Here is a 17,263-nt window from a genome sequence, read left to right as displayed (position 1 = left end):
GGTCCCACCCCTGCCCGGCACGCTCCAAGTGGGGTAAACACCCACCTTCTCACTGTCTCTCCACTCCCCCAAATCACCCCTAGATGTGGATCATTAACCCTGGAGCACAGAGGGGTCATCCTGACCCCGCTGAATCAATGAGCAGGGCCCAGCTGCCTCCCCAAGGTCAGGTCTTTGCTGTCACACCCTGGCAGAGGCTGCAGGACACCCTCCCTGTCCCCAGGCCCTTCACCCACCACCCACTTTGTCTCATTTCAATCTTCCTGTTAAAACTTCTCTGGCCAAACGCTCCTGTCTGCAGGGGTGATGTAACCTGAGTGACTGACTCCCAGGCTGGCATTCTGGGGGTAAGATTAATGGCAATGTCCTTGTCAATAAATCCATAAAGCCCCCAAACCCGGTGATGAACATGCAGAAGGTAAAGGCAATGGTTAATATCTTCCAAATAGGCCCCAGAGCCTTTGAGTGCAGGGGAAGAGGAAAGCACTAGTGACCCTTGTTAATCTTTTTATTGGCTCCAGCAGCTATTGGCACCTTTTGCTGGCCAGGAATTTGCAAGTCTTTGGGGAGCAATGATTTCACAGTCGGGGTCTCTTTGAGGGAGGAAAAAAAAATTCCCTTTGCTCCTAAAATGGGACCATTCTTCCAAATGAAAATTGACATTTGGTTTGAACTTCATGACCTCCAGTAATCACACTAATGGCCTTGGCTGGCTGGCTGGCTGGGAGGGAGCTGGCTGTGGCCAGGACTGATGGGGACCTGTATGGATCGCTGGAAATGGGCCGGGAGATGAGGATGAGAGAGGCTGCTAACACTGGGCTCTAACTGGCCAAGGCACTGCAGGTGATTTCTGACCTGCTCCAGACACTTTTAACTGCATCAGGTTTGATCAGAGCTATTGGCAGGGCAGTCACTGAGTGCTCTGAGCCATCCATCCACCCACCCACCCACCCACACACACACCCTGTGTCCATCCATCCACGCCGAGCTCTTAAAGCCAAGGAGAGCCCGTGGAGCTGCCAGATCAGCAGGAGTGGGGGGAGCTGGGGCAGTTCATGTGCTTCCCACTGCTCCCAGCCTCTCTTGGACACTGCTGATGAGCCTCTTGGACCAGCAGCACTGGAGAGGGGCTCCCTGCCAGCCCAGCTGTGGACAGTGGTGTCCAGGAACAGCACAAGGAAAACTGTTCCCACCACCGTGGTATTGCCAGGGCAAAGCTGGAGGCAGAATTCCCTTGGTCTCCTCTCCCCTCTCTTCCTCACTGACTTCTTTAAAGCAAATGCACTTTTCATGAACTCTCTATGGAAGGACAATTTTTTTAGTCGAAAGAGCTGCTCCCTGCCGTGCTCTGTAAAAGTGAAGAGAGAAGAAACACAACACACCAGAGGCAGGATATAAACCCTGAACAGCCCCAGCCAGGCCACAGTAACTCCCAGGCTGGAAGCTGAGTTAATATTCCTCAGCACTTTCCAACTCCCTCCCTTTTGGGTGTCACAGACATTTTTCTACCCTATTTTCAGTCCTTCAGTGTGTTTTCACCACGACCGTGGGAGGTTCTTGTCTTCTCCCTGCTGTGTTTGTTCCTGATTGCTGATTTTAGAAAACTCATGTAAGTAACTCTCTCTCACACGTGATTTTTAAGTAGTATTGAGTAAACTTATAAGGAGCTACTGCTGTCCAGAGGTGTTCACAGTGTGCCTTGGGCCAGCTGCTCCGACTTTCCTGAGGGATGGATGCAATCCTGGGGCAGTTCAGGTGGATCTGACATGCCTTGTGTGGCATCTCTGCCCTTCCAGCATGGCTGAGACTGTGGCAAAGTAGAGATCTGGCATCAGATAAAAATCCTTGGACCATCCAGATGGAAATCCCTGTGGATGACACGCTGCTGTTATCCACCTGCACCGTGGCAGCCAGGGTCAGGAATTGGCTGTAACTAAGAATGCAAGAGGGTCCTTTTATTTTATTTTTTTTTTTAATACCACATTTAGTAGGTTAATATTCCATGTTATTTTAGGCTGCTTGCTCTATACATCTGCCACCCAAGCCCGTACAGATGTTTTAGGATTCTTTAATCCTGACAAAGGACTTAGCGTTAAGGAAAAATGGGTTACATAAAGATCCTTATCTCCTTAAGAAATAAAGCATGTTTTGGGCATATTGTGTGCAAAACAAGACTAAAATAGAGACAGAACATTCTGGGGCCACTTACCAGATGTCCAGGTTGGAAGATGTGGGTCTGGCTTGCCTGCAGTTCTCCTGCCTGGCTCCTGGATCGGTGCCGCTGAGGAAAGAGGGGGGGAATGTTCTGTAGGGAGCAAAACTACCAGCTCTGGTGTAGCACAGGGGGATTATTGAGCTTGTAGAACTTCCCACTAACAGCAGCCTCCTGGATTAGATGGCAGGAGTTTTGCTTGGGAGAGGACTTTTCCCAAGGTACCAGCTCAGGCTGATTTCCTGCAGCAGGAAAGGTGCCCACAAGTTAAACACTTGTCCCAGCCTGGAGCTGCCAGAGTTTCCAGGCTGATGTCCAGGTTTTCACCCCATAAAATTGACACAGTTCTCACATTTTTGTGACTTGGTGATTGATCCAGCCCGTGTAAATTACAAAAAGGAGTCACAATCCTCCGGGGTCTGAGGCAGAATATCAAAAGAGCACAGGCTCCTACTGCCTTAATTAAAACTTAGTTTAATTAAAAACCTTGAGAGCTTTATTAGACTGGGTAATTGATTTAATTTTCTTGCGGAATTCTATTACAAAACACTTCCAGCATGTTGGATTTGGGATCCTGGCTCCAGCACCATCCTTCCCTCTAAACAGCACCTTTGCCCGCTCCGAGGGGCAAACCATGAGCTCCTCGGCCAGGCAGATCCTGGAGCCTCCCAGGACATTCCCAGGCAGTAAGGGGCTGACAGCTGGTCCTGGCTGGAATAGCAGCCTCAAAACTCTGCCCCTTGTCCCGTGAAGTCTCTCCTCGTGCCACCCAGAGGGGCTGACACTTTGCCTTCCCAAATTCCCTTTTTGCTCCCAGCTCTACTCTTCACTTGCTGCCTCAGACTGAAGTGGTGGCTCCGTTCAGGAATCGTTTCCCCCAGCCCTGGCTGCATCTCTGTGCCAGAAAGGATTGGCAGGGGGAAGAGCTCTGGGAAGTGCCCCAGCTCCACCTCCCCAGCCAGCTGGCAGTGGATATTCTGGAGAGATGCTGGGTGTTAAAGCCTTTCTGGCCAGGACACAGGGAATCAAACAGTCAAATAAGAATAATAATAAACAAAAACCCAACCCTGCCACCACACAATGATTGTCTGATCTATATTTATTTCATAACATCCAGAATTAATAGGATACAGGAGTTAAAGCAACCATGGCAACTGAATGCAGAAAGGGCTGTCCTGGTAAATAAATGAATTCATAAATAACTCACAAGTGCTGATATAAAAAGTCATGGGAATCTAATGCAATGCTAATGCAATTCAAGCCTTCCCTTTTTTTCCAGGCAGAATTAGAATATTGGGAGCGCCTGGCTTTGCTCCGTGCTACAAGTGTCATTCTTAAGATAATAGAACTTGCTAATTGTACCAGGAGGCAGGCTGTGATTGATGAGGGCTTTGGGTTTTTGTCTCCTTCATGTTCTTCCTTGCAGAATGTTGCACCAGGAAGTTCCAGGCTGGAAGTGAATTCCGGAAAGTTCGGGAGCAAGGAGCAGGAGTCACCCTGCTCTGCTCCCTGGGCAGGGAACTGTAGGGACACTCCAGCAAAATATGTCCCTTGGGTGACCTGAAGTGTGGCATTTTTGGGAGCAGCGTTCTCAGCTCTTGTTCCTGTGCTCCCTGAATGATGAATATCATTTGGTTTTGGTGCAGGGGCAACTTTGCCACCGAGATCCGCATTTCCCCAGTTCAGAGGAAATTATAAGGACAGGGGAAGTGTTGTGATTTACACTCAAAGCTTATTTCCTTGCAACGATTTCCCCCAGTTTGAAAAGACACTGCTAATAGATGATGAAATACTTGAAGATAGTTTTGTCTTACAAATCCTTTTTTTTTTGGTAATTTTTATTGTTACGGATTTTGCTGCTGTTTTGATGCTGGAAAGTCATTTTCTCCTTTGCACTACACAGCCTAAGCATAATCAGTGTCCAAAAAGATTCCAGGCTGGTTTTGAGCATCAAAAATTTCTCTGAAACTGTCGGTAAAGCATTTTTCTAAATTGACGCCAAAATATTGTCGCACCCCTTGGGCTGCCAGAGCCGATTCCCCTGGGAACACAGGGACGAAATTCCTCTTAGCCAAAGGGACAGAGGGTGCAGTTTGTGCCCCCCAAAGCAGAGAGGGAGATGGCTCAGGGTCACGGAGGATGCAGAGGGTTCCCACTGAGGGTCCTTCCCGCAGGCACCTTATTCCCATCCCGCATCTTGGATCCATCAGGAGGGACGAGACAGAGCACCCACCACCCTGGACCGAGGCAAGGGGGACGCGCGTGGTTCACAGCGAGAAGTTTCGCGCTGAATTCAAAGCTTCCAGCGCTTTGGAGCCGCTTTTCCCCGTCCCGCTGCTCCCTCCCGGCTGCGGCGCAGCAGCCGCAGCATCCCTGGGGCAGGAGCACCGCCACGTGGGATGCGGCCGCAGGCACAGCCCCACGCTCGCCCACGCCGCGGGGACCCTCGGGGGCTACCCACGCCACCGGGACCCTCGGGGGCTGCCGAGGATCGGGGCTGACCCTCGCCATGCGCTGTCCCAGATGGGAAGGGCTACGCGGGGGTTTGGGGTGTGTGGGTGGGGGCTCACCTCCTCCTCCCATCTGGTTTCAAAAAAAATAATAGTGATAATTGAAAAAGATCTCGACAATAATTTACCTTAAAATATTTTAGACGTATTTTGAGCATCCTGTCGAGAAGCACGTGGTATTTTGGATTCCTGGCCCAGTGGACCCCTTAGTGCTGAGAGTCGCAGATAATCCCAGCAGTGGGTGCTCGGCACTGATTGATGCTCTGGAATGATGCCTAAAAAATAGGCTGGTGTGGGGCTGAGCACCCTCCTGGGGGTTCAAATACCTCGGAAAATAGGGATGGGGGCACTGGAAATGCCAGAGACAAGACTTGGCCCAGCTCTGCTGCTGACCCAGGGGCAAGAGTTGCTGTGGCTGAAATGCCCCCCAGAGCAGGCAGATCTCATCCACACAGGAGGATCCTGATGGATCCACGCAATGAGGACCCGTCTGATACAGTCTGAGATACAGTTCTAATGAATGGAAAACCAGGGAACTGAGATTCCCAGAGGAAAGATGTTACTTTGCCCTGAAATACCCTGAAATACCACCCTTTGAGAAGCTCTTGGCAGAGCCAGAGGAGCTGGGAAGCTTCATGATCCTGCCCACCGAGGCAGGGATGGACTGGATCTGGTTTACTGCCTCGTGCTTACATTAAACCCAGCCTACAAAGGAACAGAAGGCAGCAATGACACTTCTCCTCAAGAGTTTTCTGCATAATAGGCAGTTTCTGACATCAGCCAGATCGGGACTCGCCAACATGATGCAGCAACAAGCGTTGGCAGGAGTTCTGTCCCTGGCAGAGCACCCGAATCTATTTTCATTTGTTTTAGAGACAGTTACTCACTCACCATATGTGTGCAGCTGGCTCCTGCTCCAGCCCCTGGAGGTTCAGCAGGAATCTTTCCATGACTCCAGCCCCTTTAAAATAACTGCCTTCCCATTCTCCAGAGGTGAGGGAATGGCTGGGCTGAGTGAGGCTCTGTCTTTCGGGGTAAAGTGTTCCTGTTATAGGACAACACACATTTTTGATGAACACCAAGCTTTTGTGGTTCACTGGGACTGGGCTTTCACTTCCTATCCTGATTCCTGGAGCAGGGAGGGAGCAGTTTTCAGGGCAGAGCCCTGCAGCCCCTCGAGCATCCCCCAGGCTTGCCTGGTTTTCAGTGCAGTGAGGGTTGGCAGCAGATCATTATGCCCCAAAGCATGCTGATGTGTCACGTAGCTGGAATGCATCAAACATTACTGTCTCACCAAGCCTCACACCAATCATTTATTTCTTTAGAAACTGCAGACTGCTCTGGTTTTATATTTCGCCAGTCACCTGTAAAATATATATCCATAAAAGTATTACAGGAGGGAGGATTCCTGCAGGGATGTGGAAACAACTCCAAGCTCTGCAGCCCGACCATCTGTGCTGGCACCTCGTGTGTGCCTGGCACTGCTGCTCCCCAGCTTTGCAGGGTCTGGTGTTCTCTGCATCTGAAGAGCTGCAGAACTGGGAATCAGTTCCACTCTCTGCTACGTGTATTTTTATTTGATTAGTCTAACAGGCTGCATTATTATTTACCACGTGCAAATCTCCCAGAGCTGATTAAAGTCGACGTTTCGGCTGCGAGACGGGGCCTGGAAAGGAGTAATGAGGGAAAAATTATTTCACGAGCTTTTGCACTTTAGATCAATTGCAGTTAAATTCTAAGGGCCAAACTCCATCCTAAATCTGCTTTAAGGAAAAGGAAAGACTGAATTCCTTTAATTTGTTACATTTCTGGCTCAGCAAAACCCAGGAGCTGCTGGTTTCAAATGGTGCTTTCGGATACGACTTGAAAAATACCCTGTCAACACATTTATTATCTTTAAACCCCTAAGAATGATGTCTGTTTATATGGCTACAGAATTGCTGTGGGAGTACTTGTTTCTGGGTCACCCAAGGAAACTCGGGGGTTGTTTTTCTGGATGCGCTGTTCAGCAAATTGGTTTTTATTTACTGATTTCTGCTGGGGACCAAACAGTGCTGGGTGCCAGACATTTAGAGAGCACAATCCCCATTTGAAATAAAAAGTTATCAAAATGGTCAGTTAGCCTATGGAAAGTGTATTTTGCAGTGAGAGAGAGAGAGAGAAAAAGAGAGAGAGGAAGAGTGTTGCAATGAGTTCATTCCCTCAGCAGCTACGTGGACATTGTTATTTTTTGTAAAACAGGTGTGGAAAGGTTAAAGACCAAATAAGGGTCTTATTTTCTGAGGTCCAGGTGCTTTATAGGGTTGAATTTACCTTACAGCCTCCTTCCCACGAACCTGGAAATGAGCAGCTCTCCATAAAACCCTGCTTACGCCTGCAGAAATGCCACGTTTGGCTCTCCACGAGTAATGGCATTGAAAGCTTTTCTAGGCAGGGGTCGGGCCCGTTTTATTGTGAGTGCAGATCCATTCAAAGTGCAAAAGGACCAAGCTAAAGGACATCTCAGTATTACAGGGTTGTTACTCCAGCTCCAGACTAAACGACCTGACCGAGGTGAAAGCCTGAGGTGGCAGTTCCCAGAACAGATCAAATTCACAGAACCATCAAAAATGTGCAGAGAATGCGCCCACAGGTCTGGCTGCTTTGCTCATCCCACGCTGAAACGAGATTGACTCTGTGGGCTCCCGCTGAACTCATCCATCCACACAAGGTCTGTCCATGACAGGCCTTTCTTTGCTGGAAAAAATTCCCCTCCGAATGGGAATAAAAAAGATGTTTCTGTTATAAAACGAGTCAGTGGCTGCTTTTTTGCCCTCAGCCTCATCTCCTGCATCCCTGTCTCAGCACAACCACCTCAGCGGCCCTGCACATGCAGCACCGCGGCCATTCATCATTGCCCGGCCTCCAAATTATTCCAGTGTTGATTAAATTAGTAAATGCAATCACAATCTGAAGCGAGTTAATTGAGAGAATTTATTTGGCCCTGACAGTTTTATGCATGTTTGATTAAGTATTATAAGGTTTGTTTTTGATTTTGCATAATTTAACTTTAAATCCTGCGCTGGCGAGGGGGGGGCATCAGCTATTAATGACCAAAATAAACTCTTTTAAGACTCACATATTTATGATTTATTTCGGAACGCAATATCTCCCAGATTTTTTTTGTTCTGTTGCCAAAGTGACAAATACGTTTCAAGCAATGTTTTGAGCTGCCGGGCTCCTGCTATAAATCTCGTGAAATGCGCACAATTCATTAAAAGTTTTGAAAGAAGTACAAGTTAGCATTTATATGGCAACAAGTGACATATAAATGTGCGTGTTTGTCTTCGGAGGGCGCCATAAAACATCCCAGCCCTCGCCGGCCGCTCTGACGGGGACTAATGGCCCCTTCTCGGGGCTGGTGATAAGTTCCACCACAAATCTTCAGAGCTGTCGACACAGAAAACTGTTCAATCAACAGGAATATGAGTTGTGTCTTTAGGAAAATTAGCACGGGGAAGAAATACAGCCCCGGGGAGCCGGGGGCGGGTCCCCCACGGGTCCCTCCTCCGGGCTCTGATCTCTGTGAATGTCAAAGCTCCAATTATTGCCCAGCCCGAGGACAGGTGGTTGTTTCAGCAGGACAGGGGTCAAAATATGCCGGGCAGATAATGGAATAGGGCCGTCCTGATTTTTTTTTTGTCATGGAACAGTGGAATGGGTTGGGTTGGAAGGGACCTTAAAGGTCATCTTGTTTCACCTCCAACTAGGCCAGGGTGCTCCAAACCCTCTCCAACCCGGCCTGGAGCTGAAGGTCAGCCTGGAGTCGGTCTCAGCACCAGTGCACACACGTGTTTGGGTTGTAGGATGTCCAGTGGAACTCCCTGGGTTTTTCTGGAGGAATGGAAAGCCTTTTCCCACCCAATGGGTTCCTGCAGGACACCCTTTTGTCACACTTGCATTCAGCAGCACCTCCAAGGCAAAGCTGGAAAAGCCAAAGAACCTTCATAGATGTTGTTGCTTGGGCTGAAATTCCCATCTCCTGGTTGTGGCTCCAGTCCCAGGGAACGGTGGAGGGAAATCTATGGAATGTGGCTCTCCTGCTTCACTCGGTCACCAAACAGACATTCCCAGTTCCAGGCTACTGGGAAAACTCTCCAGCTCCACTCCCTCACATCAGAAGCTTTGGGGGGGGGGAACACAGAGAAGCCAATTTCCCAGGAGAAGACCCCAATGATTGCCTTGCCCAGAATTCCCCCTGGATGTACATCCTGCACCTCAGGCTGTTCCCTGTGTTTCAGGACCGAACTGCTCTGCAGGGCAGTGGAACAGGGAGGCCCCAGGACCCCGGGATGTGTTTGGCCTGGAGCCCTGACTCCTGTGCAGGGCAGCAGCTCTGAGCTGTGGCAGATGGCCTGAGTTATTATTATTTAATGTTTTTCCACCGTGGCACTGCCCAGCCTGTGTGAGCGGGGCAGGGAGCCAGCGACAGAGCTGTGTATTCTTTCCGTTATGGAAAGTAATTCCTGATTGAATCTAAGGGAAAACAGCAGGGAGGATGTGGTTTCGTTGTGGGGTTTTTTGGTTGGTTTGTTGCTTTTTGTTTGGTTTTTTTTTTTTCCCCTTCTCTATGTATTGTTTTGAATTTTTGTCCACCTGTTTGTTTTTCAGGAACATTTGGAGACCTTTGTGACCTGCCAGGACATCGGGGTCCCTTTCTGTGAAGAAATCCCTCCTGATGTCCCACCTGCCCCTCCCCTGGCACAGCTGGAGGCCGTTCCCTCTCCTCCTATCCCTTGTTCCCTGGGAGTTCCTCTCTCCTGTCAGGGAGCTGCAGAGCCAGAAGGTCCCCCCTGAGCCTCCTGTTCTCCAGGTGGAGCCCCCCCCAGCTCCCTTAGCCCCTCCTGCTGCTCCAGCCCCTTCCCAGCTCCGTTCCCTTCCCTGGACTTTGGAAGGACACAGAGATGTTGGAGCAAGTCCAGAGGAGGCCCCAGGATGACAAGATATTAGGAAGAAATTGTTCCCTGTGAGGGTGGGGAGGCACAGGCCCTGGCACGGGTTGCCCAGAGAAGCTGTGGCTGCCCCATCCCTGGAAGTGTCCAAGGCCTGGTTGGAGCAACCTGGGCTATGGGAGGTGGGAGTGGGCTAGGGGGTGGGACCGGATGCTCTTAACGCTCCTTTCCAACCCAAGCCAACCCGTTCCGTGATTTCTCAGGACAATCCTGCGCTGCCCCTCCCTTACACGTTCCCCTCGTTGTGCCCCGGGCTGGGCCCAGGCCCGGCCGCCCCCCCCCCCTCGTTGCCACAGCAACGCGTCCCCTCCGCTTCCGGCCCCTGTTGGGCGGGGTCGCGGCTCGATGACGCCATCCCTGTGCGCCGCTGCCGCCGCTCCCCGCGCCGCCGCCGCCGGAACCGGAGGCCCCGGGGCCGCCCCCGCACATGCGCAGAGCGCGCGGCCCGCGGCCCGGGCCTCGCTCCGCCCGGGCCCGGCGCGGCCATGGGCACCGCGGTGAGTGCGGGGGCACCGGGGGAGTGCGGGGACATCGGGGGACACCGCAGGACACTGGCGAGCGGGAGAGAGGCCCCGGGGTCGCGGCGGGCGGGCGCAGCCCTGGCCGGGCCCTCCCCGGGGCGGTCGCGGTTCCCTCGGGATCGCCGGGGTGCAGGAGGAGCTGGTTCCGCTCTCCCCGGCGCTCCCTGTTCGGGTGTCAATTCCCTCGCCCTGGGGGGCTCTCCCGGGGTCCCTCCGGCCCCGGTGCGGGTCCCTCCCCCCGGAACGCCCCGGCAGGTCCCACCGGGAATGCCCGGGGGATGCGGAGAAGCGGCTCTGTGTTCCTGCGCCTTTTCCAAAGGACGGGGATGAGAACTCCCCCAGATGGGCAGTTCTCCAGGTTTTTATCGCCCCGGTGAGGCCACTCCAAGTGTGGGGGGAAGGACGAGGAGGTGCCTCGAGCCGGAATTCCTGGAGCTGTGGGATGGTGCCCACAAGAGGCAGATTTGGCTTTCCGGCCTCGCAGTGATGTGCTTTGAGAGAAAAAGGCCCCCAAAATTACGGGGTGGGTGTCCAGATCTGTTTGTGGGCATCGCGTGCCAGCACATGGATTGGGGGATCATGGAATGGTTTGAGTTTTGAGGGACCTCAAAACTCATCCCATCCCACCCCCTGCCATGGGCAGGGACACCTCCCACCAGCCCCGTCCAACCTGGCCTTGGACACTTCCAGGGATCCAGGGGCAGCCACAGCTTCTCTGGGCAACCTGTGCCAGGGCCTGCCCACCCTCCCAGGGAAGGATCTGCTGTTCCATATTCAGTTTGGGAAAGGTTGGCTATGTGTGGATGAACAGTGTGACCACAGAAGGTGACCAGCACAGGTGTTTGTGATTTTTCTCTGTCCTGGCAGTGAATTCCAGCTCACTGATTCTGTCTGGCATGGATCAGTCAGCTGGAATCCTTATTTTTATTGAGTATGGGATTCTTTCTAGAGCCTTTTTAGGATTAAAAATTCACGCTTGAGGAGGGGCCTTGTGATTCTGAACTTTAAAATGAGCAAACTGAAGCTTAACTCTGTCGTTTTGTCTTTCAGATCAGCTCCTGTGTAGAGTGTTGTGAGTCTATGAAGCACCTCTGCAGTGTCTGTCACTCTTCCTAGAAGGTGTCCCAGGAAAACTTCACTGTTTGATTCCAAGAATTCCGTGGTGTCCTGGCACAGCAGTGGAGTCCAGACCTGCTGAGTGGATGGCAGCACCCTTACAATGTAATAGCTCATCCAATTTATTCTATTTTCACACTATCCCTCTGCTTGTGGCTGTTCCAGTGTTGATATTTGAGGGGGTTTTTTTAGGTTTCCTAAATTCCTTAAATCCTTGATTAACTCTTACTCCTTTTTATGAGTCCCCGATCCATGCAGAGCTGAGACATTGCCTCAAATTCCTTTAACAGCAAAAAGGAATTAGGAGCTGGGGCTGAGCAGGACAGATCAGAGCTGCAATTCCCATTTCCTTGGAATTTGAGGCAGGAAACAGCACAGAGTCTTCCCCAGTGATGACGGTTTTTGATACCAAAGCACAATTTCCTGCAGCTCTGCCACTGACCCCGTGATTAATTCTGCTTGTAATGAACCTAAAAAACTCTGCAAGTCACTTCTAAATGAGTTTTACTTTTAGAAGCAGTCGGGGTTTTGGTCCAACAAAGGAAAGATCTGGGTGTGTGAGGAGCTGGGGAAGTGCCTGTTGTTCTCCAGCATTATCTGATGAGCGCATTGTCATCTCATAATTCCCGGAATTTGGCACGTGGGGAGCCTGGGGTGAAGCAGAGAGCAGCTGAGAGGCTCCTGCTCATCACTCACACAGCAACAATGGCTGTGTGGAAGGATGTTAAGATTATAAATCCCAAACACTCCAGAAGATCAAGATGTCTCACTTATCTCTGCAGGCCCCAGGGGGAGGAATAAACTGGGGGGCGCCTTTGAAAGGCCTTGTAGTGACAAGGAGAGCACAGGGCTGGCCTGACCAGGGGAGGGACATCCTGTGGGGTGTGAAAAACACGACTGCCTCATTGTTCTTCCAGGACCTGCCATTATTTTCACTTTGTTTGTTTGGGGAAGCTTTGCCAAGTTTGGAAAGGAGCAGAAATCTGGAATTCGCTTGCAAAAGTACTTGGAGAACTTCTTTTTTTTTTTTTTTTTTCCTAAGCTTTTAAAGGAAATACGATCCAAATGCAAATACATGCTTTAGTATTACTACTCTCCCATTAATCTCACTGCTCACAGGGCTGGACTGTCGTTGTAGGGTGGCTGTTTGATTAAGAAGTAAAATAAGTGAAGAAGCAAAACCAAAGTTGGTTTAAACTATAAGTAAAGAAGCAAAGCATTTGTTTTAAAACTGTAAGTAAAGAAGCAAAACCAAAGTTGTTTTAAACAAGAAGCTGAGGTTTGTAAAGCAGGTTTAAGTGTAGAGTCTCTGCCCTGTGGCCTCTCCAGCTGGGGCTGTTAACTGTGTTTGGAACAAAGAAATTCCCAGCAAGTTATGCAAAAAATACAAGGTTCTTGTTACATTAGAAGCACGGATAACTGCATTAATAATAATATAATAATTCTGCATTAATTCTTTGTTACCTGTTTCCTAGCTAAGTGTTAGTATATTAAGATCTTAAAACTTTTTTTAAAAAATGCACATCCATGCTAATAAATCATCCAGAATGTGCATGATTTACCAGCTTTTTTCAGTGTGCAATATTTAAACCCCCCCTCCTTCCCCCGCAGGTCTGTCCCTCCCTGGCGATCCCGGCAGGAGTTGCTGTTCCCGGGCTGGCGGACGTGCCCCGCGCTGAGGGATCCCGTGTGATATGTGGGGCGTGGCTGCCGAGGGGGGGTGCCCGATGCCTGTGATCCCCATCCCCCGGCGGGTCCGCTCCTTCCACGGCCCCCACACGACCTGCCTGCACTCGGCCTGCGGCCCCGTGCGCGCCACCCACCTGGTGCGCACCAAGTACAACAACTTCGACATCTATCTCAAGTCGCGCTGGATGTACGGCTTCATCCGCTTCCTGCTGTACTTCAGCTGCAGCCTCTTCACCTCCATCCTCTGGGTGGCACTCTCGGTCCTCTTCTGCCTCCAGTACCTCGGCATCCGCATCTTCCTGCGCTTCCAGTACAAACTCTCCATCATCCTCCTCCTGCTGGGCCGGAGGCGCGTCGACTTCAGCCTCCTGAATGAACTGCTCATCTACGGCATCCACGTCACCATGCTGCTCGTGGGGGGGCTGGGCTGGTGTTTCATGGTTTTTGTGGATATGTAAATAAAAACCAAGCGCATGTGGGCTCAGCGGGTGGCTTTTCTTCTGCCCCGGGATGTGCCGATAACCCTCTTTTTAATATAAATTAATTTATTCATCAGCGCTCGTCTTTATCGGTAAATCGACGTGCTGGGCTCAAGGATTTGTATCTTTTTGAGGTGCCATTTGGATTATCCAAGTGCAACACTTGGGTAGGTGTTTTGGTCTCTGGAATTTTTCTCTTTCTGAGGTGCCTTTTGGGTCATCCAAGTGCAACACCTGAACAGGTTTTAGTCTCACTTGAGCAGGTTTTAATCTCCAGAATTTGTATCTTTTTGAGGTGGCTTTTTCCTTCTCAGGCAGTTAGTGCTGAGTAATTGAGTCTTTCCCTACCAGCACAAATCCATGGAAGGCATGGGAGAAGGGCTTGGTGCTCCCAAAATTCCCAGTCACGGCAGATATGTCCTCATTTTGCAGTGATTAAGGGGAACCCACAGCAATGATCCTCAGTGTTTGGATCTTGGCTTTTGGTTCTGCTTTCCCCTGGATTGATTAGTTCCAGTTTTTTCACAGGGATTCTTCTGTCTCAGGGAGTACAATGAGGTGAGACTGTCTTACCTGGAGGGATGGAGAGCTGAGTGTGGTCTGAAATGGCAATAATTGTTCCCTGAAATGACATCAGTGAGGGGGGGTCACTGCAGAGCTTTACCCACAGCTCCAGAAGGGAGTTATATATTAAGCTCAGCTTTAATGGTCTTCATCTAAGATGTCCCTGTGCAGTCAGTCAAGTAGCTCTATTTATGGAGCCCAGAAAACTGGCCTGAAGTTTATTTTTCCCCTGCTTTTGTTTGTTTGTTTTTCCTGATGAGGGAATGTTGCTCTTTCCCCTGCACTTCTTTAAAAACAAGTTGGTGAAAGTGATGGGGACCGTTTTTCCCTCCCTCCACAGAACCTTTGGGGTCAATCACAGCAGAATAAGCAGGACTGGAAGTACATGACTTGTTTTATCATCTTGGGCTGAGCTGTGAGTGTGGTTGAGAACAGGCCAGTCTGCACACAGGGAGAGATGCTTCCCATTGCAGCTTGTGACTTTTCCAGCCTTTTGCTGGCACACTTTGGTTTTTAGGCCCAGTAACTCCCATCCCAGCCCTTGTTTCACCTGGGAGTGGCTGAACTTTGGCTCCCCTTGAGTAAAAAAGGTGATTTGTGAGGCTTGCCCCCGACTCCTGCCTGCCTGATGCTCTGTGAGGGACACACTCAACTGCTGGGCCAAACCTGTGGAGGTTTGGTTCAGGATCCCAAGGAAATGAAGCTCTGGGCTGTTCCCAGGTCGTGAACTTAGCTCTAATATCAACCTGTGCTTTGCAAACCCCCCACAGGAACAGGGTGACACCGAGCTTTGATGTGTGCAGGACTTGTAAAACCAGACCATGTGATTAACACATGAATAGCAGGTGGTTCTTCCAGCACTAATTTGGTCAGGGAACAAAGGAGGTTCAAGTGGGTACAAGGAGTCTCATATGTACATTTTTCAGCCCTGGTAATTTGACTGCCAGCCAGGGGCTTTATTCCATAAATATGACAGCCTGAGGGAGCCTTTTTGGAGCTGCTGCATGGAGGGGATTCCCCCCTAGAGCTGGGACACCTCTCGAGGTAACTCCTGGAAGTTGAGGGACCCCTTGCAAACTGCAGATTTTGGTTAGACAACCCCAAAATCAAGGGATTGAGGAGGCCTCCAAGGGACCAAGAAGTTCAGAAAACCTCTCATTTTTGGTCCTCACCAGCACTTGGACACCTTGAAACACCCCAAGTGGTGTGATCCTACCAGCACAGGGGGGGAAGTGAGGTCCCTGTGAAGTCATGCTGGCAAAGAAGAGGAATTAATTTTCGAATTATTTGGTTTATGATGTAATAATTCGGACATTTTAGCTCTACCTGAGTGGGGCAATACTTGGCACTTCTCAAAGCATTTTCCAGCTGGAGCTGATTCCAGCTCCCAGCATCCCCAGGAGGTTGCAGAATAAGTTAGATCTTGGTAAGGGTTCAGGATGTAAATTTGTTGGGTTTAATTTTATTGTTTTAAAGCTTTTGGAATTATTTTGCCAATATTTTTTTTCTCCAGGAGCTGAGATTCTAAAAGGTTCTTACTAGCTCAAAGGGAGCCAAGCCACAGCTGAGGGAGGAAAAAGAGTCAGACTAAACATTGTATTACGTTTATGCAAAGAATAACCTGTTTTTTTCCCCCCCCACATTCAGTTTAATTGAAAAAGACTGGCAATTTTTGTTCAGGTTTGGAGGGGGGACACACAAAACTATAAGTAAGGGGAAACTGAATTTCCTGCTTTTCCAGAATCAAACAAGTGGCTTATAATGGTATTTGCCAGAAATATTTCACATTGAGCAGCTTCTTGCAAACTGTGCCTTGTTGGGGAAAGTTCATATTCCTTTGGATCTTTAAGTCTTTCCAAATTCATCATTGCTGGGAGGGATGGACCAGGCCCCAGAACGTGTCAAGTCTTCCCTTTTACTGTGTAGATGGTTTTTAACTCTGAAGTAACGGAAATTTTCATTGCAGTGTTCCTTCGTGCTGACTCCATCCTGAACAGCGAGAGCAGATGGTTTGTTTGGTTGGATTTTTTTTCCCCTCTCTTTCCACGTTTGGCCTTTAAATGTTGTTATTCTACTTAGTGGGTTAAAAATGGCCTGGAGAGTAATTAGGAAAACATGGATTTGGGAGAGTTGTGTCCATCCTAGAGCTGTTCCAGCCCCTTCAGAGAACGTCCCCCATGAGTCCTGCTCTCTCCAGAGCCTTCCAGGTGTTTGGGTGCCAGAGGAATTCCAGCTCAGGCCCGGGGCTGATCCGGGGGTGGCGGAGCCGCCGTGGCCTCTTGCGGAGCCTGTGAATGTGGGAACGAGACTGAAGTGTCGGAGCTTCACCTCGTTATCTCCTCCCAACATGGCACCAGCTGGTGTTTTGGGTGCCTGCAGAATCCTGCATGAAACATGCCACCTACATTAAACTTGGGTTTTTTTTTTTAATGTGTTGCTGCTTGGGAAGAGAAAAAAGGAAGAGTTTCGTCTTCTGGTGGCGGCGTCTCTCCGGTGTGGGGATGTCCTGGCTCCTCTTCCCGCTGATGGGATGGTGGGGCAGGGGTGCAGTTTAGGTTGAAGGTTGGACTTGATCCTGGAGGTCTTTCCCAACCTTAGTGGTTCTGTGGAATAGTCAGGGTGAGGGCAGGGAAGAGGGGATGGGAAGGAGCTGTCACTTCCCATCGAGGGGCACATCATTCCTTGCTGGAAGGCACCTTTCCTTGGTGGAGCTGAGCTTGCAGTGCAGAGCTGTATGTAAGGACACAGTTGTGATGACTCCTATGGGAATAGAGGAATATTCCTGCATGGAGAGGATTGTTGGAGACCAATCTGCAGAAATATTTGTGTGGATAGAGCACCCCACATCCCCATGTGTGTAGGAGATGCTCCTCTCCTGTTATCCCGATCTAACAGCTGAAAAGTTGCAGTGGAGGACCTGAAAGAAAGGGGAAGGAGTTATCCAGGAGAGAGACAGAATGATTTGAGCAAGGCTGGATGTATCTTCCCTTTGAGCAGAACATGGGAAACCATCAGCAATGCTCAAAAACATAAATGTATATAAATGTGAATTTTCTACTGTTAATGTTATTTTTAAATACCTCTCTTGAGCCTTTGCCATCTCCTGGGGAAGAAATCATTTGCCCAGTTCCTAGAGGGAGCTTTGGGGCCAAGTTTTGAGCCAATTTATAGCTGTGAGTCT

At 50.0% G+C, this 17,263-nt stretch overlaps 1 protein-coding gene across 1 annotated transcript; it reads left to right on the top strand.

Moving 5' to 3' along the window:
* Positions 1-10,145: 10,145 nt before the first annotated feature.
* TMEM250 (transmembrane protein 250) lies at positions 10,146-13,554 on the top strand. The gene is made up of 3 exons (XM_027887203.1): positions 10,146-10,210; positions 11,285-11,455; positions 12,962-13,554. The coding sequence occupies exon 3, from the start codon at positions 13,045-13,047 to the stop codon at positions 13,495-13,497; it is 453 nt and encodes a 150-aa protein (XP_027743004.1). The 5' UTR covers positions 10,146-10,210; positions 11,285-11,455; positions 12,962-13,044; the 3' UTR covers positions 13,498-13,554.
* Positions 13,555-17,263: the final 3,709 nt, after the last annotated feature.

This window comes from Empidonax traillii, unplaced genomic scaffold (genome assembly GCF_003031625.1).
Source record: "Empidonax traillii isolate 1590-97213 ecotype Southwest subspecies unplaced genomic scaffold, ASM303162v1 scaffold204:size1584377, whole genome shotgun sequence".
NCBI classification, from domain to species: Eukaryota; Metazoa; Chordata; class Aves; order Passeriformes; family Tyrannidae; genus Empidonax; species Empidonax traillii.
The sequence above is the reverse complement of the archived record's forward strand: the minus strand, read 5'-3'. Positions and strand labels throughout refer to the sequence as shown.